Genomic DNA, 27,669 nt, shown 5'->3' with positions numbered 1-27,669 from the left:
CCCGCGCGCACCTGCAGCGGCCTCATCCCCTCCTGCGCGCACCTGCAGGGGCCTCATCCCCGTCCCGCGCGCACCTGCAGCGGCCGCATCCCCTCCCGCGCGCACCTGCAGGGGCCGCATCCCCGTCCCGCCTGCATTTGGCTGCCGCGGGCGTGACCCGGGTTCTTGACCGCGAGCAATGCAAACCCGCGTCCGCGCTCGCGGGGCCTCCGCAGCCCGCACCATCGTTTTTAGGGCAAATTTCTGGAAAACAGCTTTCAGCTGGCTTTCCACCCGCGTTAGAGATGACGAATCAGTTTCCACAGACACGTGAGCATCGCCACGGGCGCCGCGTGGGGGTGGCGGTGCGCAGCTCGGTCTGTGTCGGGCGTCAGGAAGCCGCGCGTGGGGAGGGGACATAGTTCACATCAGGCGGTGTGGTGAGGCGTCTCCCGCACTGACAGCTTTATTTCCTCTGTGTGTGTGTGTGTGTGTGTGTGTGTGTTTGCCTACGTGTTTTTTTGGGCTTTTGCAGGTGCTTTGGATGAATAGCCACGGGGCAGCAGTTCCGTGGGCGCGGGGGCGGCAGCTGGATTTGCGCCCTAACGCGCTTCACCTCCCCGGGGGGACACAAGGTTGAGCGTCATCCAGACACGCGCAGATCGCCAAATGCGGAGGCACATCCGCGGAACACACGCACGCTCTTTCCTCCCAAGAGGTCCCCCCCCCCCCCCGCCACGTCCATCATTTGTCACGTTGAAACATGTTAGCTGCATGGTGGGGACGGGCCACCCTCCAAATCTCCGCGGGGATGGAGCAGCAGGTGCACAAACCGATGGGGACGCTCCCGCCCGCGTCCCGCTTGCTTCCCAGCCTGCGGGACCCACACGGGGGACCTGGGCGTGCGGACTGGCCTCTCTCTCCTTGTCCCCGAGTGGGCGTGTCGTGCGTCAGAGACACGGACACACAGACAGACAGCTAGCCTCCCTCCAGGGGGTGCCCCGCGGCGCACACCATCCCTCCCGGCCGGCCCGCGTGGACGCGCGCAGAAAGCCCAAAAGCCATGCTGCTGGGTGTCGGGGTGGCAGCGTTGCTGGTCAGCGAAGAAGACGACGCACACACGTGACATTTGCAGGGGTGGCGGGGAGGGCGGGGAGGGCGGGGGATGAGGCCAAAGCTGCGATGTCCGCTTGTCCCCGCGGTAGTCACCACGTTTCCTCCACCATGAGGACGTCCTCGGGTTCCTGGGAGCCCGGCGGCAGGTGGCCGTCATCCCAGGCGACCTGAGAAAGACAAGACGGGCAGCGTGGACACCACGCACCTGCCACGCACCTGTGGTGCCACCAGGAAAGGATCCGTGAACAGAGTGGACGCAGCCCCCTCGGAGGCCGGATGCGCACACACGCATGTAGGGGACTAGGACACAGCGGGAGGCAGGAGCGCAGCTCTGACACCTGCTGCCCCAAGGGCGGACCCTAAACTTCGCTGGGAGGCCCTACTGGCCTCAAGGGCGCCCCAGGGAAAGGGGGAGGGGGGCTTCCCAGGGAAACAGCGTCAAGCCCAGAACCGGAGCCCCCCCATCCATGTTGGGGGAGATCCTCTGCTCATCACGGGGCAGCATCTGGGGCACATGCTCAGGGCAAGTCAGAAGAGTCATGGGTGCCCCCAGCTCCAGGGAGGGTCCCTCGCCACAGGGGACCGTGGTCAGGGGTCAAAGGGTCGCCCCCAAACCCCAGCTCCATCCACACCCAGTGGAGGCACCTCTATGTGCAAGTAGGGTCTGAACCCATGTAACGGACTCGGGGTGTCCTCATGAGGGTGCTGGTGTCCACGAGCCCCCCTAAGGGACAGAGACCAACCAACAGCTCCCTCCGCCCCCCCCAGGACCAGCGGGGGTTTCCAGCAGAGAAATAGGGTCACACCGCTTCCTGCGCTCCACAGCTGTTCCTCGGCCAGACCCCACATTTCCAGTTTTGTGGTGGGTGACCCCAGGACAGACTTTTGTGGTGAAGGCAGCTGGACGCTGCGGGGCCGGTGGGGGTGGGGGGGAGCGTCCACTTCCCTCTGTCCTCCATCTGTCCCCTGGGAAGTGCTCCTGGGTTGGGGAGCTCAGGACACCCCTCCTCTGTGACACCGTGCCCCAGGGCAGCGGTCACCTGCAAACACTGGGAGCCCCAGAGGGTCCGCGCCACCTCCCAGGGTGCGGGGGGCACGCGCTCACCTCCAGGGTCGGCATGAGGGCCCCCGTGATTTCCTTCTTGACCTGCGGGATGGGTGGAAACAGCTTGTGGCTCCTGTAGAACCTGCTGAGGACACGGCACCGTGGAGGGCGCCGCGCACGGTCAGCGCACCCCGGGCCGCGGGCTCCCTTCCCTCCCCAGAGAAAGCGCGCACCTCCGGAGCCAGGCCGCGGCTGCACGGACCCACCGCCCCTGCGCGGGGTGCGGAGGGCGTGTGGGCGCGCAGCAGGAGACCCTTACCCCATGGACAGTCCCTTCTCGACCCTCGCCAGCCCTCCTCGCCAGCCCTCCGCAGCCCGGGGTCCGCGCGCCCTGGACTCCGGATTCGCGCCCCCCTCCCCGCATTGCACACGCCCGGGGTCCCACGCCCGGGGTCCTTGCCCCCTGGCCTCCGGATTCGCCCTCCCCGAGGCCATTCCGCACGCACCGGGTCCCGCGCCCCGCGCCCCGAGAAGCGTCCTGCGTGCTGGTGCCAGGACCCGGGCCTTACCGTTTGCAGAGGCACATGAGGAGCAGCGCGGGCACAGCCGTGGCCCACACCACCACGTCGAACATTGCGCCGCGGGGCTCGCGCTCCTCCGGGAGGCCTGGGCGGGGGTGGGGGTGGGGAGCCGGCGTCAGGAGCGCGGCGTCAGGGTGGCGCACACGGCGGCCCCCGCGCTGCTGTCCGACTCCCTCCCCGGGGCGGCGGGCGTGCGGGAGCCGAGCGGAGGAGCGGCGGAGGCGGGAGCGCTGGCCCTGCCGCGCGGACCCTCGCCGAGACCTGTGCCCCCCCCTCCCCCCGCCCCCCGTGTCCTCCGCGCCCTGCTCCCTCCCGGCGGAGCTGCCCCGTAAGCGTTTGCGCACAGGCCCAACTAGAACCGCGCACGCATGTTCCTTCTCAGCCCACGTTCACTTTGAACACCCTGCGGCCCAGCCAAAGGAATGAACGCGTAATTGTGAAACTCCTGAGGGTGGGACAGACGCGTGGTTTCTATCGCCCCGGACGCTCCCCTTTTGGGTACCGCGGCTTGGCCTTGGGTGGTCTGCGCCGCTTCTGCGAGCAGAGACCCCGATCTCGGGACGGAAGGAGCCCACACGTGCACTGGGGGCTCCTCTGGGTGGGGGTGCGGGGCGCCAGCCTGCAGAGCTCTACGCATCCAGCTGGAGCATACTTGGAGCTCTAATCCCCAGAACGGAGGTGTGGGAGCCGCAGACGAGGCTGGGGGGGGACCCCGGCCTTGTGGGGTTTCGCCCCCCCCCCCCCCCCCCCGCATAAAACGGTGCGTTTCCTGCCGCTTGCGCTTCTGCGTAATGGGAGCTGTCACCTTGCAGGCCACTGGCTTTGGGATAACCCTCCCTGCCCCCCTAAAGGACGGGGAGGTGATGGAGCGCCCAGGGGGATGGGCCGAGCACCCCTGAGCCCTGCGTGACCCCCGCGGGAGGGGGACAGCGGCAACGAGGGCCTTGCAGACACCCCAGCGGGGCTGAGTGAACAGCAGCCCAGGGGGTTCCCTGTGCCCGTGCTGCTATCTGGGGGTGCGTCCTTGGAGGGTGACCCCAGGCCACGGGAGGGCGTGCGGGGCAGCAGGACACGCCCGCAGATGCTGCGTCGGGGCAGAGAGCGCGCTGGGAGCCGCTGCAGTGCACTCAACAGGCCCCCCGCCCCTCGTCTCCAAACAAAAGTTGCGTGCGCCCCAACCCCGACATCCCTGCGCGGGACCTGCTGGGAATAGGGTCATTCCAGGTGGGCGAGGTGAAGGGTCCCAGATGAGCTCCCCCCGGCCCCCGGGGCCAGCGGCAGGAGGCGGTGGAGGAAGGCCCGGGGAGGTGGGGGGAGCCCCGCGCGGATCCATCCATCCGTCCTCGTCCTCGGAGCGTGAGCGCGGGGCCTGGGGCGCTCACCGAATAGCACCGTCGGGCTCCACTCACTCCACAGGTCGTTATACACGTAGCGCACCCTCGCGCGGAACGTGCTTTCCACCCTGGCGGCGGAACTGGGCATCAGGTACACGTTCGGATCTTGTCCCCGCTGGAACACCTTCAGGAGAGGAGACAACCGGCTGTGACCGACGTGTGGCGGTCCCCTGGGGTCTGCGCTCCCTGCTTCCGGGCAGAAGCGACACCTGACACCCCGGCCAGGAGCATCCATCCAGGCAGCACTGGCTGTTCCATGGGACCCTGGACTCTGCACCTGTCCCCAGGGAAGGTGGACTCTGCACCTGTCCTCTGGGAAGGTGGACCATGCATCTGTCCCCTGGGATGTCCCCTGGGAAGCTGGACCTTGTGCCTGTCCCCTGGGAAGGGCTCCCTGAGCTGCGCCCACATCTTGGGCAGAGTCCCCAGACCCTCCAGGGTGGCTCCAGGTTATTCCGAATCTGCACACCGGTGGTGGTTGCAGGGGGTGGTTGGAGGGGCGGTCCGGGGGGCCCCGTGGCCATCCGGTCCTGAGTCCGACATCACCAGCTGGGTGCCCGGGGACTGCTCCGCGCCCTCTTGTCCCTCCCCACGGCCAAAACGGAGGCCAGTTCTGGGGCAGGCCCCAGCGTCCCTGTGGACGGGGGCCACCACGTGTCCGGGGTCCACCGCACGGGAACGGCGCACCCTGGTGTCCCGGGGCAGGCGGGTCTGGAGGGCCTGGCAGAGGGACACGGGACAGAAGGGTGGTGAGCGGGGAAGCTAAGAAGGACCTGGAAGGGCCGTCAGGAGCAGGGCTGCGTTTCCTGAGACGGGGTGGCCCCTCCCGCTGCCCCCCCCCCCCAATCTCATCCAAACATCCAAGCACCTCCGGGCTGGACCTGAGTGGGACACAGAGTCCCTGCCTGCCGGGTCATTCCGGAGGCCGTGGTGCTTCCCTGCAGCCTAGATATCAGGACGGACGCTGACCCCAGGTCGCACGACCCGGGACATGTCCCTGACGGTCCCTGTGACCCCCAAGAACCCAGTTTCTTCTGCTCACATGTCCACGGCTGAGATATCTGGTCTTTACGAGCTCAAGTTGTTGTTTTAGACCCAGCAGACCCCACGCTACTGCCCCACCCCCTCAGCCGCAGTAGCCCGGGGGCAGGTAAGGGAGGGGCCGGCGTGGCCCCGGGCACCTGCCAGGTAGCCCACAGATGGACGGATCCCTTCCCCCGATCCCCTCGGGGACCCTCCTGGGCAGCAGGAATCGCTCAGAAAGGCAGAGAGACTTACGTGCTTTGTCTTGGAGGAGCTGCCCTGAAAAAAGGGAAAGATTGTTAAAATGTGTGTTTTCAGCATCACGTGCAAATGTGGGAACCCACGCAGAACCCCGGAGCGGGTAGGAAGAAGCCTCCTCAGAGCTTTTCCACCTGCCGGAGAGCAGAGGAGGGGGAAGGAGGGACTGCCGTGAACTCCCGGCTTGGGGACACCTCACTTCCGGGAGGGACCATGAATGTCTCCTCAATCGCACATCTGGGGGAGTTTCTCTTTTTTTTTTCTTTTTCTTTTTTTCTTTCTTTCTTTCTTTCTTTCTTTCTTTCTTTCTTTCTTTCTTTCTTTCTTCTTTTACTTTATTTATTTATTTATTTAATTTTATTAATTTGCCAACATATGGTATGACACCCAGTGTTCATCCCATTTGGGGGAGTTTCGTGCCCACGCAAGAGACAAAAAAACGCCACTGACGTCTGCCTAAACGAACATCGTCACAGTCACAGTGGTTCTTATCTCCTATTTGTTCTACAAACCCATTTTTTTTAAACCCATTTTGTTCTTAAGGAAACTTTTTCTAAAAAAAAAAAAAAAGGAAGCTTTTTCCTTCCCTTCCCTTGCTAACTTCAGTTATTCAAGAGTCTCTTCTTCTGTGAGGTCCCATATGCATGTGAATAACGTTTGCTCCCCCCTTCCCTTAACTGTCCTTTTATTTAATTTGCACCTCCCCGGCTCAGGACCTAAGAGGGTGGAGGAACAGCTTTCCCCCCTGGACACATAAAGGATCAATTTCCTTCTTGTGAATTTCTGTCTGGCTGGCGAGCGTGCTCTGGGGATATTGATGAGGGGCGAGAAGGCAGCGTCTACAGGAGCGTTTTGTTCTGCGTCGGGGAATGTTCAAATGCCTCGTAAGGACTGACCACCTCCGAGACCCTCAGCGGGCTCCAGTGTTTACTGGGTGAGTCCGTGAGGCTGTGTGGACGTCAGGTGGGACCTGATGACAAAAGGGTTGCTGCTGCTGGTGGTCCTGGCTCCTGGGGCGTGACATGCACAGGACACTCCAGGCTGCACAGCTGCCAGAGGTCACCTGAGTGGGACCACCTGTGTGAGGTCACCTGTGCATAGTTACCTGTGTAAGTTCACCTGTGTGAGGTCACATGCATGCGGTTACCTGTGACGTCACCAGTATGAGCTCACATGTGTGAGGTCACCGTGCCTAGTTGCCTCTGTAAGTTCACCTGTGTGAGGTCACCTGTGAGGTGACCACTGTATAGGTACCTGTGTGGGTGTCACTGTGTGACATCTTCTGTGTGAGGTCACGTGTGTGAGGTCACATGGATGCAGTCACCTGTGATGTCACCAGTGTGAGGTCACTTATGTGAGGTCACCTGTGCATAGTTACACCTGTGCACAAGCCCACCTGTTTGAGGTCACCTGTGTGACTTTGCCCACATGAGCACGGGGCAGGATGACACTGGAGGGCAGGGCCAGACACCGCAGACCCTGGGCACACACATCGGGGGCCTTGACTCTAATCCAAGATCCATACCCGACCTGGGGAGGGCTTTAGGGACGGAAGGGTCATGACCTCATTTCCATTCTGAACGGTGCCCGGGGCTGCGCGGTTCCACGGGGGCTGGGCCTGGGGGTCACCCCAGAACTCTCACGTGTGCCCCACACTGTGGTGTGCACAAGCTCTGTGGTCAGCGTAGGCACGATGACAGGGTCCCCGCACTCAGGGGACCTGCCTCCAGGAGGCAAGATGCACAAAGCAGAGGCACTAGAACATTTCAGGTCACGCCTGATTCCAGATCGCCCCTGGGAAGAAACCGGATCGGGGGCGTGGGGACGGCACAATGGAGAGAGACCAGTGGGACAGGAGGTGAGAACGGGCGTGGATATGGAGGACCCAGCACCTGAGGACGGAGGGAGGGCCTGCCAGCAGAAGCAGCAGGACGTGCAAAGGCCCTGGGGTCTCGGGTGCTCAGAACCGAATGCCCACAGCACGGCACCGGACTGTGTGTCTCCGATGAGGGCAAGAGAGGATGCATGAATTTGAGTTCCCCTCTGCCCCGGCTCCAGGCATGGGGCCCAGGGTAAAGCCCCAGGCCACGGGGAAAACACAGATGCCGAGCGTCTGCCGGAAAGTCCCCAACTTCCAGGAGTCGGGGACAAGTCCAGATCTCAGGTGCAGAATCTCACTTACCAATGTGCAAACTGAAGATTCGGGGGGGGGGGGCTCCCGTGTCTTTATCATGAGCCCCGCCATTCCCGACCCATTTTCACATTTTGTTTCCAAAAAACGTCCCAACAGGGGCTGCGTCCCATAAGGCCGCATTGTGAAAAATGTCGCTGATGGGACCAATGAAGACATCCAGAGTCATTACTTTATGAACCTAAAATGACTCTAAAAAATAAACACCATATTGGGATTCCTTGGCTGGCGATCGGTGGAGCATGCCACTCAGCTTGCAGGGTCCTGAGTTTGAGCCCCACACGGTGCATAGGGATTATTAAAAAAAATAAATGAGATTAGTGTTTTAAAATTTAAAAAAATTAAAATAAATAAGGGAATTTCATTAAAAAGTAATAAAGGAATCAATCACCCGTTTAGGGCAAAAACAGGGTACAGGAGTGCTCAGACATGTTTGGAGCAGAGGCGCATGCTCATCAGCTGCCGGGATTGCGTTCCACGGGAAAATACCAGATTGCGGATGGTTCGTGGGTCGCGCACCAGGGTCGGGGCTTCTTACCGCTCTTTGGATGTCCAGCTCGTAGTACAGGACGTAACTCGAAAGGTCGTATCTGATCTCGGGATTGTCCCACTTGATAATGTGGTGCGATCTGTTGTAGGTGATCGTGATGTTCGTCGGCGGGTCATACTTCTCTGCGGAAAACGAAACAGAACCAAAATGACGACAAAACGCCCGCAAACGGCGCAGCGTGTTTTAAATGTGCAATGCGGGGGGGAAAAAGAAAGAAAAAAAATTAAGTGTGCAATGTGGATGGGGTGAATTCAGGGTTGGGGGGTGTTAGGGGCTCCAGCTGGGTTGCTGTGTGATGTGCGCAAGGCGGATCGGAAGGCCACCCCCTGAACATGACACCTTGGCACATGAGTGACTTGGAACTGAAGGCAGCTGACAATCGCAGACCCAGAAAGAAGCTTTCCTGGAGCTTATGGGAGTGACTAAGACCGCACAGTTCTGAGAAACTATGACTGCCGTGAATCCCGACTCTGGGGAATTTTTATGTCCGCGAAGAGAATAGAAAGTCGGCAGCAAGCTGAGTCTGCACAAACAAAACTTACTAATATAGCCCTGTCTCCCATTACTTTCCCCGTACGTTTACCTTTCCTCAGTTTACCACCTCTAAAAGCACAAATCACTTTTTCTTTAACTCAGTAATCAGTTTTTTTTTTAATTTTTATTTATTTATGATAGTCACAGAGAGAGAGAGAGAGAGAGAGGCAGAGACATAGGCAGAGGGAGAAGCAGGCTCCATGCACCAGGAGCCCAACGTGGGATTCGATCCCGGGTCTCCAGGATTTAGGTTTAGGCAGGCGCTAAACCGCTGCGCCACCCAGGGATTCCTAATCAGTTGTTTTTAATTAAAAGGACGTATGGATAAAAATATATAAAAGTAAATTTAAAAAATGAAGAATAGGGGGATCCCTGGGTGGCGCAGCGGTTTGGCGCCTGCCTTTGGCTCACGGCGCGATCCTGGAGTCCCCGGATCGAGTCCCACATCAGGCTCCCAGCATGGAGCCTGCTTCTCCCTCTGCCTGTGTCTCTGCCTCTCTCTCTCTCTCTATGTCTATCATAAATAAATAAATAAATAAATAAATAAATAAATAAATAAATAAATAATCTTTTAAAAAAATGAAAAATAAATGTTATGTAAGTTCCTGAGTCTAACCACTTCTTTGGGAGATGTTTGTTTCTTTTCTGTGAAGCTTTCCTCTGATGCATATAAAGCTTAAAAATTAAAATTGCATTTGTGTGCTTTTCTCCTGTTAATATAGCATTTGTCCATTTAATTTGCAAGGCCTGTGTACAGAACCTAAGAGGGTAGAGGAAGTTTTTTTTTTTTTTCTTCTTTTGCATTTGTATGCACAAGAAGGCCATGGTGTACGTCTTGGAGAAAGTACACATGTTAGATAAGCATTGTTCAGGGCTGTGGGTCTTGGATTCAACATTAATTTATCAACAATCTACACTATATGTCTTTTTTTTTAAAGATTTAATTATTCATTTATTTGTGATAGACTAGAGAGAGAGAGAGAGAGAGAGAGGCAGAGACACAGGAGGAGGGAGAAGCAGGCTCCATGCCGGGAGCCCGACATGGGACTCCATCCCAGGTCTCCAGGATCACACCCTGGGCCGAAGGCAGGGGTTAAACCACTGAGCCACCCAGGGATCCCTATAAGATGTCTTTAAACGGAAACAAACATAAAACAAGGCTATGTGCTGACCTATTGATGAACATGTGGTGACCAAAGACCAACCCCGTATTTCCACCCCATCAGCAATGATGAGACAGGATTCGTGAATTCAAGATTTGGGGAGAATTTACAAAAATCAACAAAAGTCTTATATGTGTCATGATCACAGGCCTCTCCTGCATCCCACCTACGGGGACCGTCCAGACCCCAAGTGCACAGCCCGGATCTTGCTCAGGCTGGTCGGGAGGGAACCCAGCAACGCGTCCCACGTGGCCCAGGTGTGAGCGGAGACGAGAGACGAGAGAAGCGAGAGAGAGATGGCTCACCCGGGCAGGGGTGTGGACCCAGGGTGAGGTCACCTCTTACCGATTTTGTAGGCTTGAAATGGAACGAAGTCCAAAAACGGAATTGCCGCCGTACGGCTGGTCCCGTTCACCAGGAAGAAGTAATTGTCCATGTTCTGGGGTTCGCCGAGTTGATCGAAATGGCAGCCCACGCGCATCCCCTCGGAGTTCATGATGTAGTGAGGGCACTCCACCTCGTCCTCGTGCCTGTCATTGGCAAAAGGGACCCAGGAAAAGCCCGATGACTGTGTGTCGTTCTGAGCAGATAGTATTAACAACAAAATATGCCCTCCCCCAGGTCAAAACCCAGAAAACCCTCTAAAAAAATGATAAAATCCATCCCCGGATAAACGCAAAACCAGAACACGACACGCGTCCCACGCACTAGGCTGGGACGTGGCCCTCAGGGACAAATCCCGCCGTTTAGCGGGCGTAGGCATTGCAACCCATTCCGTGCATGATAAAATCGCTAAACTGTGGATTTCCTCATCTCTTAAGGACGGGAGGGGAAGTTTGCATTTCGGAGCCAGGCCACGGCAAAGAGGAATGGTTGTCCTGCCCGGGTTCTGTGATGTTGTGACATTTCGGGGAGGCAACCCACCGTGGGGAGGAAGCCCTACAGCTCGCTCTACATTTTCTGTTAGCATCCACACAAAGATTCCCCCTTAGCATCCAAAGATCCCCCTGCTAGCATCCGCACAAAGATCCCCCCCCATTAGAATCCACACAAAGATCCTCCCGTTAGCATCTGCACAAAGATCCCCTGTTAGCATCTACACAAAGATCCCCCCGTTAGCATCTGCACAAAGATCCCCCATTAGCATCTGCACAAAGATCCCCCCTTAGCATCTGCACAAAGATCCCCCGTTAGCATCCACAGAAAGATCCCCCATTAGCATCCACAAAGATCCCCCATTAGCATCCACACAAAGTTCCCCCCCTTAGCATCGAACAAAGATCCCCCATTAGCATCTGCACAAAGATCCCCCATTAGTATCTGCACAAAGATCCCCTATTAGCATCCACACAAAGATCCCCCATTAGCATCTGCACAAAGATCCCCCATTAGCATCCGCACCAAGTTCCCCCCCTTAGCATCGAACAAAGATCCCCCATTAGCATCTGCACAAAGATCCCCCATTAGCATCTGCACCAAGATCCCCTATTAGCATCCACACAAAGATCCCCCATTAGCATCTGCACAAAGATCCCCCATTAGCATCCGCACAAAGTTCCCCCCCTTAGCATCGAACAAAGATCCCCCATTAGCATCCACACAAAGATCCCCCATTAGCTCTGCACAAAGATCCCCTATTAGCATCTGCACAAAGATCCCCTATTAGCATCCACACAAAGATCCCCTGTTAGCATCCACAAAGATCCCCCATTAGCATCCGCACAAAGTTTCCCCCCCTTAGCATCGAACAAAGATCCCCCATTAGCATCTGCACAAAGATCCCCCATTAGCATCCACACAAAGATCCCCCCTTTTAGCATCGAACAAAGATACCCCCTTAGCATCTGCACAAAGATCCCCTATTAGCATCTGCACAAAGTTACCCCCCTTAGCATCGAACAAAGATCCCCCATTAGCATCTGCACAAAGATCCCCCATTAGCATCTGCACAAAGATCCCCTATTAGCATCCACACAAAGATCCCCTGTTAGCATCCACACAAAGATCCCCATTAGCATCAACACAAAGATCACCCCCATTAGCATCGAACAAAGATCCCCCATTAGCATCCACACAAAGATCCCCCTCCATTAGCATCGAACAAAGATCCCCCTGCTAGCATCCACACAAAGATCCCCCATTAGCATCCACACAAAGATCCCTCATTAGCAACCCCACAGAGATCCCCCTGTTAGCATCCACACAAAGATCCCCCATTAGGATCCGCACAAAGATCCCCGTTGCTTGGGAGACACGCGAGGCACTTACAAAGAAGCCCACCAGAAGAGCTGGTAGCAGACGTCGGCGGGGGCCCTGGAGCCAGGCGCCCAGCTGCAGTTCATGAAGCGGACATTGTAAATGAAGCAGGAGAAGTTCATGGCGCCGGAACCTTCCACGCCTGGCAAGACACCAACCGTCAAAACCCTCACCGGCTGCGCCGCCACCACCCACACCCAAGGGGTGGAGACCTCGGTGGCCCTCAGGCGGGTGAGGCGGGAGCTGGGAACTTCCCAGCACCGGGGACCTCACCTGGGTTAGCGAAAACCAGCAGCTCCTGGAACACATTACCGTCACACGTGACGTTCACGGTGAGGTTCGCCCCTCTGTGCAGCACGTGGTTGCGGAAGATGCAGTAGTGCGTGTCGTCCTCTGTGACCTGGGAAGCGCACCATGGAAAACCTGTACATCACGTGCGCTTCGGGGCCCTTGGGGCCACTCAGTCCTCAGATCATTCCACGGTGGGATGTGCCCCCTTGGACCCCCCCTACTCGGTCACGTGACTGTAATAACAAGGGCACGCGTCCGGCCTCGTGAGGCCTGCGGGAGGCTGCTATCTGTGCAATAATCCCAGGAGCTCACAGCTGGCCCACCATGGCCAGGGCTTGAGTGACACTGACGACATCCCTAACTCCGTTTCCCATGTCCACTGTGGCATGAGCATTGTGCTGAGCTGGGAGCAACTGAGAACCCACAGATTCAGAAAGAAGCCGTCCTGTAATGATGTATTATGTGTTGGGCAGTTGAATTAAAGAAAAAAAAAAAAAAAAAAAAGAAGGGCAGCCCAGGCGGCACAGCGGTTTAGCACCTGCCTTCGGCCCAGGGCGTGATCCTGGAGACCCAGGATCGAGTGCCGCATCGGGCTCCCTGCATGGAGCCTGCTTCTCCCTCGGCCTGGGTCTCTGCCTCTCTCCCTCTCTGTGCCTCTCATGAATAAATAAATAAAATCTTAAAAAAAAAAATAAAAAAAAATAAAAAGAAGAAGAAAAGAAAAAAAGAAGTCAAAATGTAAAAACGACAAAGAAAGAGGGAAAAGAGAAAAAAGAAAGAAAGAAGAAAGAAAGAAGAAAGAAAGAAAGAAAGAAAGAAAGAAAGAAAGAAAGAAAGAAAGAAAGAAAAAGAAAAAGAAAAAAAGACCTTCCTGGACTTTCCATTATCTAACTGCAGAAACTTCTAGAAACAAAGATGCTTCAGGTTCCCTCTGTGGGAACTTTTAGGACCACAAAAAAGGCAGAAATTTGGCACCAATATGGACCTGTACGAACAAATCTACCAAAATAAACCTTGTCTTCCCGCGGTGTCCTCCAAATATCGATCTTCCCGAGAGGCGCCGCCTTGAGCAGCCTCGCGCTCTTTTTCTGCCTCTTGTCACATCTGCACCCTGCATGGGATACAAGCTCTGGTCTAACTGCTTTTTGGGGGCATTTTTTTTTCTTTTTCATCAAGAAAACTCATGCCATGTAAAATTTTTAACAGCATGTAGAGAGCGCATGCCTCTTCTCAGCTAACCTGTCTTTTTGTCACTCTAATTTGCAGAGCCCCGCACACAGAACTCAACAGTGTAGACAACCGTGGTTTTGCTCGCCTGCACCCCTAGAACGTTTTCTCACTCCTCTGCAGGACTCTGGGGGCTCTGACAAGGGTAAGATCTGGTGGCCGACACCCCGGGGAGAGTCTCACGTGTCCTCATTTGGGTGGTCCTGGTTTATGTGATTATTTACGAAATAATGTTATTCATGCTCATGTAGTAATTCAGCTGTTTTCTCTCTGTGGGGAGGCATGCTGCGTTGTGGGGGCAGATTTTGTGTTAAATAAATTTCGGGGATCCCCGGGTGGCTCAGCGGTGTGGCACCCACCTTCGGCCCAGAGTGTGATCCTGGGGTCCTGGGATCGAGTCCCGCATCGGGCTCCCCGCATGGAGCCTGCTTCTCCCTCTGCCTGTGTCTCTGCCTCTCTCCCTCTCTGTGCCTCTCATGAATAAATAAATAAAAAATCTTTAGAAGAGGGAGAAAGAAAGAAAAATAAAAAAATAAAATAAAATAAATTTCCCTAACAAGTGTCACCAGGGATGACGGAGTGAGCAGCCATAGAGCACTGTGGGAGGGGACAGTGGACTGACCTCGGGTGACCTCAGGGGGAAGGGAATCTGGAAACCGTGGGGTGGCCTAGGGGGAAACCACAGATCCACACACTCCATCTGTGGCACCTCTGAGGCCCAGGGTGGCTCCCCTTTTTTAAAGAAAAGCAAAGAGTCCCCAAAATTAGGAGTCTAGGGACTGATCCTGCCATAGGAGATAATTGGAGAATTTCTTTTTTTTTCTAGAGGCGGAAACACCACATGTTCCATTTCTGAGTCTATAGAAACCCTTTTATCTGAAAAGGTTTTGCTCCAGACAAGAAAAAAAAAAAGTGTCTTGGGAATCCCAAAACCAAAGAAAATACGTATGTGGACGCGAGAATGATGGACAAAGACCTACAGGGAAGCAGGGTTGTTCTAGGAGGAGCAGCCTGGGCCTTACTGAGGTCACCAGAGTCCCTCGGAAGGAACGTCTGGGATTTACACAAAAGTCAGGTGATTGACAGCGTTAACGCACCGCCCAGGATGCGGCCAGGGGGTGACTCATTCAGACGTTTTAGGGGAGAAAATGTTTGAATAGAAGTTTCCGTACAGCTGGGCCTGTCGGTGACCAGGATGAGGAGAAATGCACCTCCTACATCATCAGAGGCTCACAAACACGTCCAGGTTGTCCATCGTGAGGGTGCATCGAATCTCTAATAATAATAATGATAATGATAAAAATAATAATAATAATAAAATATAAAATAAGACGTGCTGTCTAGTTCCAAAATGACAGAGAGAGCCTCCTACCTCTTTGTCATGAGCATCCCCTTTAGAAAAGGTGCAGCAGCACCAGGGTCTCCCTGAGATATGTGCAAAAGGGGGTCCTGCCTCCTGTGTTTGTGGGAACTTTGTTCCAAGAGACCATTTCTCGCTCATCTAAAAGATGGGATTTTTATGTTTCTTGGTGATTTCAGGGAGCAGGTGCATCGGGGAGGGGGGAGGTCCCTCCCACGTGTGCCAGGTCCACACGGGCTGCCCGCCGGCACCTCGCGCCCCGGCTTCTCGCCCACTCTACCTGCGTCGGGCTTCTGAGTGCGTAGGGCATTTCGTCTCATCCCTCGACATAGTCATACCTTTATTTCTATTTTGCTCTGTGCTTTCCCTTTTTACACGATTGATTTTTTTTAATTATGATTTTTTTTTTTTTTTTTATCGAGGTCACTTAGGCGTAAAGTGAACCACGCAATGGACCATGTGGATCCGTCTGAAGTGCGCACGTCAGGGGCATCGGGCAGCTTCGCTATGTTGTGCAAGCTCTACCTCTGGTTCCAGAACATTCTTCTTTTTTTATTTTTTAAGATTTATTTATTTATTTATTTATTTATTTATAATAGACAGAGAGAGAGAGAGGCAGAGAGAGAAGCAGGCTCCATGCCAGGAGCCCAATGCGGGCCTCGATCCCTGGACTCCAGGATCGCACCTTGGGCCAAAGGCAGGCGCCAAACCGCTGAGCTGCCCAGGGATCCCCTGGTTCCAGAACATTCTTATCCTCCTCCCCGTAGGCCCCACCCCCGTCCTCAGGCCCTGGCAAACACTAACCCACTTCTTTTAACAGGATTCATCTATTGTGGAAGCTTCCTATAAATCGGCTGACGCGCCGTGTAGCCTTTTCTATCTGCTTCTCCCTGAGCTACATATTTGCAAAGTTCATGCACGTCGTAGCAGGTGCACAGCTGATGCTCTTTCACAGCTGCAGGGAGAATTTAGTTTTCTTTTTTTTATTTTTTATTTTATTTTATTTTATTTTATTTTTTCAGAATTTAGTTTTAATCCTCCCCCCTGCCCCCCCCCAAAAAAAGCATCGTCCATGGAGTGGGATGGAATGAGGGACTTGAAGACCATGCAGAGCAACGCTCGCTGACAGGGGCAGCCACTGGCACCCAGCCCCACGCGGCGTCACGTGCTGAGCGTCAACACAGTGACCCACAGAGGACACGAGATTTAAGACAGTTTGGAAGGAAAAACATCACATGGAAAGAAAGGGGGAAAAGAAAGTCAGCACAGCAGCATCCTGTTTGTGAAACCACAGGCTTCCATGGGCACAGGGCGGCGGGGCAGGGGGTGGCTGGGGGGCAGTGGGAACAGAGGCACCGCCTCCCCTGACCGGTCAGCCCGAGTCCGACCCGACGGTAATTACATCCACTCAGATTCCCTCAAATTCAAAACAGAGGAAACTCAGAGCATCATTAACACCCGAGACACCTGTGCCAAACCTGTGCTCACAGTCGCAGGCAGGACCGGCTCCCTGGAGGTCCCCCAGCTGCAAAGAGCCCCTCCCCTCAATCCTGACCCCCCAGCCGGCTCTCGGGGGCGACGGGGCTGCTGCTAAAGACGGAATAAAACAGCATCCAGAGATGCCTTCAAGGTTCAAATCCCCCTCTTCTCTGCAGGCATCTCTGTTTGGCCTCACGGAAAATCCAAAACCCCAGTGAGAAATCCTGCAGCCCGTTTTTATTTTTATTTTTATTTATTATTATCATTATATTATTTATTTATTACTATTTTATTATTTATCAATTATTTTATTATTTATTTATTATTATTTTCTTCTTATTATTTTATTAATTATTATTTCATTATTTATTCATCATTTTATTATTTATTATTTTATTATTAATCAATTATTTCATTATTTATTCATTATTTTATTATTTGTTTATTATTGTTTTATTATTTATTATTTTATTATTTATTTATTTATTTATTATTTTATTATTTTATTATTTATTTTTATTATTACTATTATTTACTTTTTATTTTATTTTTATTTATATTTTTATTTTTATTTTTGCGGCCTGTTTTCATTTAAAACACCAGGGCCTCTCTCTGCTAACCAGCTAGCAGTTCCCCCCTCCCCCTTTTTCCTGCAGGAGAAAACCCACAAAACAAATCTGTGCACAGCAGGCGGAAGGAAATGAACCAGAGATTTGCAACACATATAACACACACAGGCAAAAACGCATGGCCTTTGGGAACCTTGGGCGAGTAGACCTGATTTCACGTCGCTGGCCCCGCTCGGACCTATCCCGGGGATATTTTCAAAAGAACCTTTCATTTAAAAATATTTTTAAGAATTGAGGCACCTGGCTGGCTCCGTTCATGGAGTGTGCCAGTGTCGATTGTGGGGTTGTGAGTTCGAGCCTCACTTTGGATGTAGGGATTTACTCAAAAATCAATATTTTAGGGACACCTGGGGGGCTCAGTAGTTGAGCATCTGCCTTCAGCCCAGGGCATGATCCTGGAGTCCCGGGATCGAGTCCCACGTCGGGCTCCCTGCATGGAGCCTGCTTCTCCCTCTGCCTGTGTCTCTGCCTCTCTCTCTGTGTCTCTCATGAATAAATAAATAAAAACTTAAGAAAAAAGAAAAATAAAAAAATTTTTAAAGAAGAAAAAAATGAAAAAAAAAATTAAAAAAGAAGAAAAAAATGTAAAGCTATAAAAAATAGAAACCCCAAAATGTCATGCTCATGCACTGAATTCAACATTATTCAAAAAAAAGTATCTATCATGATTGTGCACAATCTGTTTGAATAACATCAGTGGAGGTGGGACGGGAGGACTAAATAATCATAATCTCAGCAGAGGTTGGAACACAAGTTTTGCAGAGTATGCAAAAACCAGTTTTTGGAGACAAACAATGGTTAGATCAGCAGGAACCTAAATGAGTCTCTCTGACATGCGAAAAGAGGTTTTTGCTTTTGGGTTTTCTCTTTTACATCGACTGACACTACTGTAAGTCATATGGAAACACCACATTCATGAACGTTTTTCTGGAATTCGCAATGAAAAATGAGACGAAACAGAAAGCCGCCACGATGGCACGGAAGGAAGTCACGTTTGCCTTATTTCTGAACTAACAGGACAACATTCCGAGAACCAGATGCTCCCTGCAATGCATTGACTTTATAAAACAGATTAAGGAAACCCGTGGACAGGAAGGCCGTAAAATCAGTGACTTCCTTGCACCAACAGCAAACACTTAAAATCGAAAAAAAAAAATTTGTTTTTTTGAAGCAAGCGACAGAAAGCTATACCATGTGTAAACATGACCCACATGGAAAGGAAGGTCTGGGACCTGTTTATTTTTGTGTCATTAGCTTAAAATTTAATTTCAGTACTTTTAATTAATTTTTTTTTAAAAAATATTTTATTTATTTTACAGAGAGAGAGAGAGCATGATCAGGGGGAGGGGCAGAGGGAGAAGCAGACTCCTCTCTCCCTCCCGCTGAGCTGAGAGCCCGATCCTGGACTTGATCCCAAGACCCTGAGATCCCGACCTGATCTGACCTGAAGGCAGATGCATAAGCAGCTGAGCCACCGAGGTGCCCCTAATTTCACGACTTTTTAAAAGCACGGGTGCCTAAGGACGCCTACTGCTGGATCTCCCGTGAGCCCCCATGTGCAACCCTCCTCCCTGCCTCCTCCTCTCAGGGGCTCTGAAAACACAGTTCAGTTCACCTAAGGTGTGACCAGTCATAGAATATTTCACCCCAAAATAAGCCCACTTTGGCACAAGGATGATTTTTAAGACGATTGCAACAAGCAGATACAAGGAAACCCCGATGCAGGTCACTTGCTTAAAAGCTAGACATTTCTTTGCAAAGAATACCGCCTCCCCCCCACCCCAGGAGTTAATCTCTGGGGACACGGCAAGACCTTCATCAGCCTGGAGGTGGCGGCAGAGGAACCCACATAAGAAGTCCCTGTAATGGGCGCGAGGTGGTGCACTGGGTTAATCCTCAGACTGTTGGTTTCAGCTCAGGTCCTATCTCAGGGTCGTGAGATCCAGCCCAAAGTCGGGCTCCATGCTCAGCACAGAGTCTGCTTGGGCTTCTCCCTCTCCCTCTGTCTCTCTCCACCCCAAAATAAATAAATCTTCAAAAAAAAATTGCTAAAACTAGCTATAAATGTGGGGAGGAGCCTCCCCCATCCCCAGCAATCGCAGAATTGGTATGAACATTATTATTATTTTTAAAGATTTTTAAAGATTTTATTCACGAGAGACACACGGAGAGAGAGAGAGAGAGAGAGGCAGAGACACAGGCAGAGGGAGAAGCAGGCTCCATGCCGGGAGCCCAACGTGGGACTTGATCCCGGGACCCCAGGGTCACACTAAAACTGCTGAGCCACCCGGGCTGCCTGGTATGAACATTATTTTAAAGTGAAGACGTTTGGATTTAAGAGATGCACAAAGAAACGTTTTGGGGGGCGTTTCTCTTATCTAACTGAAGTCAGAAAGTCCTAGAAAATAAGGCTGCTATAAATTTTCTCTTTCAGGTGGATTTTAGGAAGGACAACGAGGGTAATGTTATCATAAATGCCCTCTCTGGGCCGTGACGAAGACTGAAAGACGTCTTACAGTTGTAGGAATTAGCTTCATCACAAACTTTCTTATCTCCCATTTTCTTCTGGAAAAATGCTTGTTCTTCCCATAAAGAGCTTTACTCTCTCCTTCCTTTTTCCTACTAGGTACATAAATCGTTAACTTTACCTATTTATTGGGCTATGTTTTAAAAGCCCCATATGAAAAATAATAATAATAAAAAAAATAAAAGCCCCATATGAGAAATAAAAAGAAGTTCCATATGCATGGGAATATACTTTTCTACCTCCTGTTCATCCATCTCTTGTTCATTCACGGGCCTCCAGACACAGCTTAAGAGGTTAGATGATAAGGTTTTTCCTCTCTAAGGTCCTTAGAATGCAACCAAGGGTGTGTGTGTACTAGGTGACGAGTGAGTGAAAGACACGGACTGAATCCGGGGGGCGCTGTTTCCATGGTGACATCCATTTAAGGGGCAAATCCACATCTTTCCCTGTAGTCCCTCATGGAAGGGGAGAGATCAAAATGAAAGCAGGTGCAGAAAAGACAGCTATTATAGATTCCTCCTCATACGTGAGACTCAGTGTGTAGATTTTACTCTCACTGTACAAAGCAGGGTGAAGGGCTCCTATAGTTGGGATTAATCCCAAATAGGCTATTTTGGAATAAGGATCATTTTGAGCATCTGGCACCTGAGAATGGACATGGGAATAACCCATATGCTGATTCCATGGTCACGTCCCCGAAATTTATCGGCCTCAGAAGCTGAAATCCACATTTCTTTGTCGAGACGTCTCCTCAATTTTCCAGCCTTTTAGAAAAAATGGCACAAAAACTCCCTAGTCCATCCACTTCTTTGGGGGTTTACTTCTCTCCTGTGAATCTTCATTTAGGTAAAAAAAAAGTTGAACCGGGAACAAATCTGTAGATCTCTTCTTCTGAAAAATCTGACGCTCGTCAGTTTAATTTGCACATCCCTACCCCTGAACCTGAGAGGGTGAGGAAATGTTTTTTTTTTTTCCCCGACAACAGCAATAGGAGTGGAACTCAAGAGGAGGCAGGAGACGTAAGAGTCATCTCACAGGACAATTCAAGGTTTGCAAGGAGCCAAGCCATAAGGCACGAGCCATGAACACTCACCTGTGGGGGTTGCGAGGTGGGAGAGCCGAGCGGGGTATATATTACGCATTCTTGCTCACTCACATTTCTTATGTAATTCCAGCTTAACATTTTCTTCCTTGAATCTAGCTGCATGTTTATAATAGGAGATACGTTTTCTTGTGCTGCAATTAAAAAAATATTAATAAACACTTAGTAGGAATTAGAACCTGCTCCCCTCCCCACCCCTTGCAAGTGATGTTATAGTTACAGGTGAGAGGGGAGACGTTCTGCAAACACCAGGTGGGGATTGTCATATCGGTTTACTGAGGCCAGATTCACATAACGTAAAATGAACGATTTCAAAGTGACATATACAAGCCCATGAAAGGATGCCCAGAAAAAAGAAAAAAAGGAAAAAAAGATGCTCAGAACCATCAGTTATCAGGGAAATGAACATCAAAACCACAACGAGATATCACTTCATACCCCTAAACTTAGCTTTAGTAATAATAATTTGAAAAATACAGAAAATAATCTGAAAAATACAAGTTAGCTATTGTAATAATGTGAAAAATATAGAAAATAATTTTAAAAGTACACAAAAGAAAAAAGATAAAAAATAAAAATACACAAAAGTATAGCAAGAATCATTGCTTAGCTAAAGTGCAGGAAACTTAGCCATAGTAACAATAATTTGAAAAATACACAAAATTAAGTATAGTAATAGTTATTTGAAAAATACAAAAAATAATTTGAAAAACAGACAACTTAGGTACAGCAATAATAATTAGAAAAATAGAAAAAATAATTTGAAAAGTACGGAAAAGTTAGCTATATTAACAGTAATTTTAAAAATGCAAAAAATAATTTGAAAAATACAGAAAAGTTAAGTATAATAATAATAGTTTGAAAAATACAGAAAAAGGGGCACCATGGTGGGTCAGTCAGTTGAATGTCTACCTTCAGCTCAAGTCATGATGTCAGGGTCCTGGAATCCAGCCCCGTGTCAGGCTTCCTGCTCATAGGGGAGTCTCGTTCTCCCTCTCCCTCTTGTCCCTCCCCCTGCTTGTGCTTTCTCTCTTGCTCTCTCTCTCAAAATAAATAAATAAAAATCTTAAAAAAGGGAAAGGAAAGTACAGAAAATAATTAGAAAAATACAGACAAGTTAGGTATAGCAGTAATAATTTGAAAAATACACAAAATAATTTGAAAAAAATACACAAAAGTTGAGTAATAATCATTTGGAAAACAGAAAAATACAGAAAAGTTAACTAGAGTAATAATAATTTGAAAAATATAGAAAATAATGTAAAAAATACAGACAAGTCAGATATAGGAATAATAACTTGAAAAATACAGAAAAGAAAGAAACTAATTTGAAAAATACCAAGAAGTTATCTATAGTAATGATAATTTTAAAATTACAGAAACTGATCCTTAAAATACAGAGAAATAAAAATATTTTAAAAATCTTAAAATACAGAAAAAAATTAAATACAGGAAAAAATTTTAACATGGAAAAAATGTCTAGAAAAAATTTAAAATCACAAGGCAGGCTGTGCAGAAATTGGGGCCCTCTGTATCTTCCCAGAGGGAATGCAAAGTGGGGCTTCCCTCCCAGGCCTTCAGGATAGGTCAGGGGATGGGCTATGCCCTTTGGGGTGGGGCTGATGCAGCACCTTGACCAAGAAGAAAACTGCCATAGTGAGGACAAGTGCAAAATGACCAGGAGGACTTTAATTTTCCCTATTAGGGGGAAAAAAAACAAAGAAGGACCAATTAATTTACAACAACAAAGCCAAGAATAGACAACAGGGGACAAACAGTCTCTCCAAAAAACGGTGTGGGAACAGCGGCAGCCACTTACAAAAAAGTGGAAGCAGACCACTAACCAGATCCACAAAAAAATTAACTCCAACTGGATTAAAGACTCACAGGTACAACCCGAATCTACAAAACTCCTAGGCAAGAAAAAACCCCATAAAAACAAAAAGCCCAGGTTGCTGGGTGCCTGGACATTGGTCTTGGCATGAATTTTTTTTTTTTTTTTATTTGACACTGAAATCAAAGGCTACAAAAGTACAAAGAGATGCGTGGCTCTTCATAGAGGGGCTACATGAGCGTCAACAATGCGGAATAGCTAGCTGAGGGTCTGGGGCGTCTGTGAAATGTGATGATCAGAGAAGTGAACGCCCGTTTCCGGGGAGGAGAGGAGCCCAACTTCCCGGGCAGCTGGCTCCCAACACGGTGAGCTTTCTCTCCCTGTGTGTGCGCTCTCTTTGGTGGGTCGCCCTGCGGTAAGATTTCTACGTTCTCTAGCGTGTTTGGGGAGAGGTTCTGTGGGTTGGGAGGATATTTTTCTGTTTCTAAAATATTTTTTAAAAAGAATTTCTGTATTTATTTGAGAGAGAGGAAGAGAGAGAGAGCAGCGGTGGGGGACGGCGGGGGAGACTCCATGCTGAGATCATGACCTGAGCCAAAATCAAGAGTCGGATTCTTAACCAACCGTGCCATCTCGGCAGGTCCGAGATTTTTGCTTTTTAATAAGGTTTTCCCAGGACAGGCAGAAAAGCTGACACCCCAGCTGGGCTTGGGGTTTGGGGATAGGATTTTCTCCCTGATTGTGCCAGATGATGAACATCCGCTGACAGTTTGGTTTCCACAAGGACCCCTTCTCTTACCAGGGCAGGGGTAGAGGATGGGGAGATGCATAGATGCATCAGGTCTGGGGGAGGGCCTTTTGTCCTCTTCCAGCATTAGGGGGACCCTGCCCAGACACCCCCACCACCTGCCAGCACCTACCCGGCTGTGGTTCTCTGCAGCACACTGAGCTCAGGAGGACCAGAAAGCTCACCAGATCCAGCGTAGTCGCCATGGCCCAGCCTCAATGCTGCACCTGAAGAGGAGGAGACCTCAGGTCAGAGGGTCAGATTCCAGGTGGGGCAGGAACCCTCCATTCTCAGAACCCCTCCATGCCCCTGGGGCCGTCAGGTGTCAGGAGCAAGTTCTTGGGGGGGGGCATCCCGTGCCCTATGTGGTCAAACCACTGGGTGTGTCCACCATCCTATTTCCACATGCCTGGTCCCCCCTACAAAGTGACAGCCCCTCTGAAACCCTCCTGGAGCCCCCTTCAAGGCATCAGGACACTCAAGGTGCATTATCCACGATGACTACCAACGTGGGATCGAACCCACTTTTCCCACCAGACTGGACTTTTTCCTGCAACCCAGCATCACCATGGCCATTGCGGGTCTAGACCACATCCCCGCCCCTGGGCCGCTGTGTGGGGACCCACTCTGAACCCTGCCATACATATTGGGGTTATTTGAGGTTGTGCCTCTTGCAGTAGGTGGTTCAGGGGCAGGGGAGGTGAGGCCTCCATGAAAAAGAAGGAATGTGTGATGAGGATACTGCTCCACGGCATCCACTTTGGGGTATGAGGCAGCTCTGTCTGGCTGAAGACAGAACACCTTTATTAATCATTATTATTATTATTACTATTATTATTGAGAAAGAAACAGAGATCAAAAGAGCCAGGAGTTAGGGGCGGAGAAAAAAGAATCTCAAGCAGACCCCACGCTGAGCACAGAGCAATGCAGGGCTCCATCTCATGACCTTGAGATCATGACCTGAGCTGAAACTGCGAGTCTAACTCTTAACCAACTGAGCTGCCCAAGTGCTCTCAGGATGGAATACGTTTGCAGAAAGAGCCAATAGGAGCCCAGAGGCCACCAGCGAGTCGGGGTGCACATCATTACAGTGTTTCCGGCCCCTTTCCAGGGATGTGCGCCCACCTCCTGGGATGATGGAAGCCATTTATTTCCCTACCTGGGGGAAGCAGGTAAACTCCTTCCTGCTCTGTGTCTCATTACCAAGCGGGAGGTCTTCCTACATAAGACAGACCAAGGGAGGAGGCCGGGAAAAGAGAAAATCAGGGAGGAGAGGTTGAAGGGCAGGAAAAATCGTTTCCCTCTAACCTCTTAGATCTGCACCCGATGCCCACAAATTACGTGGATAAAAAGATTTAACAGAAAACCCAGCATTTACGCCATATATATATATACGCATGGGAGTCCAGCAAGGAAAATGCAGCTCAGGGAGGCAGCCAGATGGTCAGCGAGTTTAATAAACCTTTTTTTTTTTTTTTTAAACCATTTTTGATTCAACGTCAGAAAATGGGTTTCTGGCTCCTGAATGGGGAAGGACAGTTATATGGAAAGGGGCAGCAGGAAACGTGTGGCACGTCCGGGGCGGTCTTGTTCATTAGCATCTCCGAGACGATAAGAAGTCTCTGAGCGTCATTGTCTTCTCAGTGTGGGGAGCATCTTTGTCCTTCTCTGTGTGTCTCGTGAACTCATAGATACAGTCTTAAAACAAAATATAAAATAAAATAAAATAAAATGATAAAATAAAATAAAATAATAAAATAAAATGAAATAATAAAATAAAATAAATGAAATGAAATAATAAAATAAAATAAAATAAATAAAATAAATAAAATAATAAAATAAAATAAAATAAATAAAATAAATAAAATAAATAAAATAAAATAAAATAAAATAAAATAAAATAAAATAAAATAAAGAAGGTCCGTGTATGGACGTACATTTCCTCCAGGAAGGGGAAATGAATGTCCTGTATTTTCTGGCAGCGAGGGAGGCGTCCAGAACTATTTGTGCTCCTGCTGGTTCTCAGTGGCCTGTGGTCTGAAATCATCTGTATGGCCAAGAGGTACATTTTGTGGGGCCTGTGGTGATGCCCTTCAAGGCATGGAGTGTATATGAGCTCAGCGTGTGGAGGGGTGCTGTGCCCTGGCCCCCAGTGGAGGCCACTCCTTGTTCTCAGTGCACCTGCTATGGGTCAGGCCCTGGCGCCGGGGATGGTCTGCCTGACAGCGGTGGCTCTCAGACGCCTCCCTCCATCCCTTGCCATGCCCGCGATGGCCCTCACCTACTCTACAGTCGCCACCGAGACTTTTCCCCACGAGGAAGGAAGCACAGCGACACATGAGGGCTGCGGTGGGGACGTCTGAGGTCTGTCCCAGAGTCTCACACCCAGGGCAGGAAGAACCAACGTGCCGCGGCCCAGGGAAGTGAGCCCTTTGGGGCACAAGGTCTGCGCGGGGTCAGTCTCTGTGTCAATGTTGAGCACAGAACGGCCACGGAGAACCTCAGGGGCGGCTGCTCGAGAAGCTCTGAGGAGACAGACACGGGCAACCAGGCCCCGCCATTGTGTCCCAAAGGGGCATTATCAACCCCCGGAGCTGCCGTTGTGGCCGAGAGGCGGATGTGTCCCTTCTCCAAGAACGGGTGTCCTCGGGGGCTCTGTGGTGACCCACTGAAATGCACCTGTTGAAACCCTTACTCCATGACTTCAGGATGGGGCTGCATTGGGATATTCGGTCTTTAAAGAGGGGATTTAGGTGAGGTCTGTATGGTGCGCCCCGATCATAGGATCAGGGAACGATGTGCAGAGAGCGATGAACATGTGAGGACACAGGGAGAACACGGCGTCTACACGCCCGGGACAGAGGCCTCGGGGGGAACCAGCCTCGGCCTCCGTGGGGACCCACCCTGGGGACAGGTCAGCCTACAGACGCAGCCAGAGGAGCTGGGCACCCGGATGGGGCGTTTGCCTTTTAATGACTTTTTAAATTTTGCATTAAGTACAGCAGCTTTGCACATCGTCATCGCCCTTCTCATGGCGTTGACCCAACCACGTGCCCCGTCGTTCCTTCCGCGTGTCTTAGTAACCAACAGGCTTCCGACCCCAGTGTCCTCATCACATGGAACATATTAAAATGTAATTAGAAGGGATTCCTTTTATTTAGTCCTAAATGCAGCATTGGCCTCATTTCTCTCCCGCGTTCTCCAAGGATGTGTCCCCAGGCTTCAGGGCCCTAGGTCCGACCTCTGGCCACTGGCTGCAGGTGGCACCTTCTGCGAGCCTTCTGCGTTGGGAACAAGGGTGCTTGCCTCGGGGCATGACTCCCCCCACCCCGTTTCATACCAGGCTCATCTATGCCCTTTGGTTTGGGGTTCCAGCTCCCAGGTAGGAAGATCTGAGCTGTTGATCGGGGTGGCAGGGACACTCTGAGCGCTCGCCCATCGCCGGGGGCTGCACATCACAGCCTCGTCCAGCTCAGGCTGGAGCTACTTGGCTTCTGCGCTATGCTTCTCAGGCCACAGCATTTCTGGGGACCCCCCCTCCCTCCACCACCCTGTCCCGCCTGCAGGTGCAAGGGGAAGGCAGGTTATGCACCCCGTGTAGACCCAGGGGCCAACTTAACCGTGCACCTGTCAGACCTGTCGGTATCAAAGACCAAGCCTTGGTCACTTGAATGCTTAAAAACCCCCAAAGTGGGCAGTCTGGGTGGCTCAGCGGTTTAGCGCCGCCTTCGGCCCAGGGCGTGACCCCGGGCCCACGTCGGGCTCCCGGCATGGAGCCTGCTTCTCCCTCTGCCTGTGTCTCTGCCTTTCTCTCTCTCTCTGTGCGTCTCATGAATGAGTAAATAAAATCTCTTAAAAAAATCCCAAAGGAATATTGGGTGCTTCCCCAGAAGGACGTACGCCCTGTAGAGAGTGGGGAGACACCCCGAGCATTCGTTCGCAGACACCCACCAGACAGACCTCTTGTGAGTTTCGTAAAGTGATGCTCACACCGCTGGTTCTCATCTGGGCACCGTGGGGATGCTCATCCCCTCCACACGCCCTCCGTCTGCTCCATGAGTGATATACCCCCCTATACCCACCCACGGCGCTGGTTTCCCCTCCCATCCGGCGCCCATCCTGCTGTAGGATCTCACAAACCCCACAGCCCTAGAGATGCACAAAACATCAGCTTACTGGTCAGCGAGGTTTCTGGAACGTCCTCGGACCGCTCCGGCGCTTTCAGAAGGTGCTGTGGACAGGCGGCACCAGAAGGGGTGCTCGGGACGGCGGGACGGAACCGTGGTCCCCGCGGGGATGAGCTCAAGAAGCCTGGTCAAGAGCCTGCTCTCTATGGACTCCCA

At 51.3% G+C, this 27,669-nt stretch overlaps 1 protein-coding gene across 2 annotated transcripts; it reads right to left on the bottom strand.

The window, feature by feature from the left end:
- Positions 1–417: 417 nt before the first annotated feature.
- On the bottom strand, positions 418–27,669 carry LOC140629040 (granulocyte-macrophage colony-stimulating factor receptor subunit alpha-like). Of its 2 annotated transcripts, none has more exons than XM_072818436.1 (12): positions 27,503–27,669; positions 23,460–23,553; positions 20,697–20,839; positions 12,364–12,490; positions 12,103–12,232; positions 10,180–10,364; positions 8,126–8,259; positions 5,394–5,417; positions 4,104–4,239; positions 2,710–2,806; positions 2,201–2,285; positions 418–1,262 (listed from the first exon to the last, which is right to left on the bottom strand). In XM_072818436.1, exons 2-12 carry the CDS (start codon positions 23,530–23,532, stop codon positions 1,185–1,187), a joined length of 1,212 nt encoding a protein of 403 aa, XP_072674537.1. In that variant the 5' UTR covers positions 23,533–23,553; positions 27,503–27,669; the 3' UTR covers positions 418–1,184. The 2 variants fall into 2 exon arrangements, with proteins under 2 accessions (XP_072674537.1, XP_072674538.1); XM_072818437.1 differs by having other exon boundaries at positions 2,201–2,282.

Source organism: Canis lupus, chromosome Y, assembly GCF_048164855.1.
Source record: "Canis lupus baileyi chromosome Y, mCanLup2.hap1, whole genome shotgun sequence".
Classification (NCBI taxonomy): domain Eukaryota; kingdom Metazoa; phylum Chordata; class Mammalia; order Carnivora; family Canidae; genus Canis; species Canis lupus.
Note: the sequence above shows the minus strand (reverse complement) of the source record. Positions and strands in the feature narration are given on the sequence as shown.

Bases quoted from the DNA above. Each gene is read 5' to 3' on its own strand.
- LOC140629040 (XM_072818436.1), bottom strand. From the start codon at position 23,532: ATGGCGACTACGCTGGATCTGGTGAGCTTTCTGGTCCTCCTGAGCTCA. The intron at 10,365-12,102 runs GTAAGTGCCTCG...TGCCAATGACAG, and splicing joins CTCTTCTGGTGGGCTTCTTT to GCACGAGGACGAGGTGGAGT. The intron at 1,263-2,200 runs GTGAGCGCGTGC...TGTCTTTCTCAG, and splicing joins CCCTCATGCCGACCCTGGAG to GTCGCCTGGGATGACGGCCA.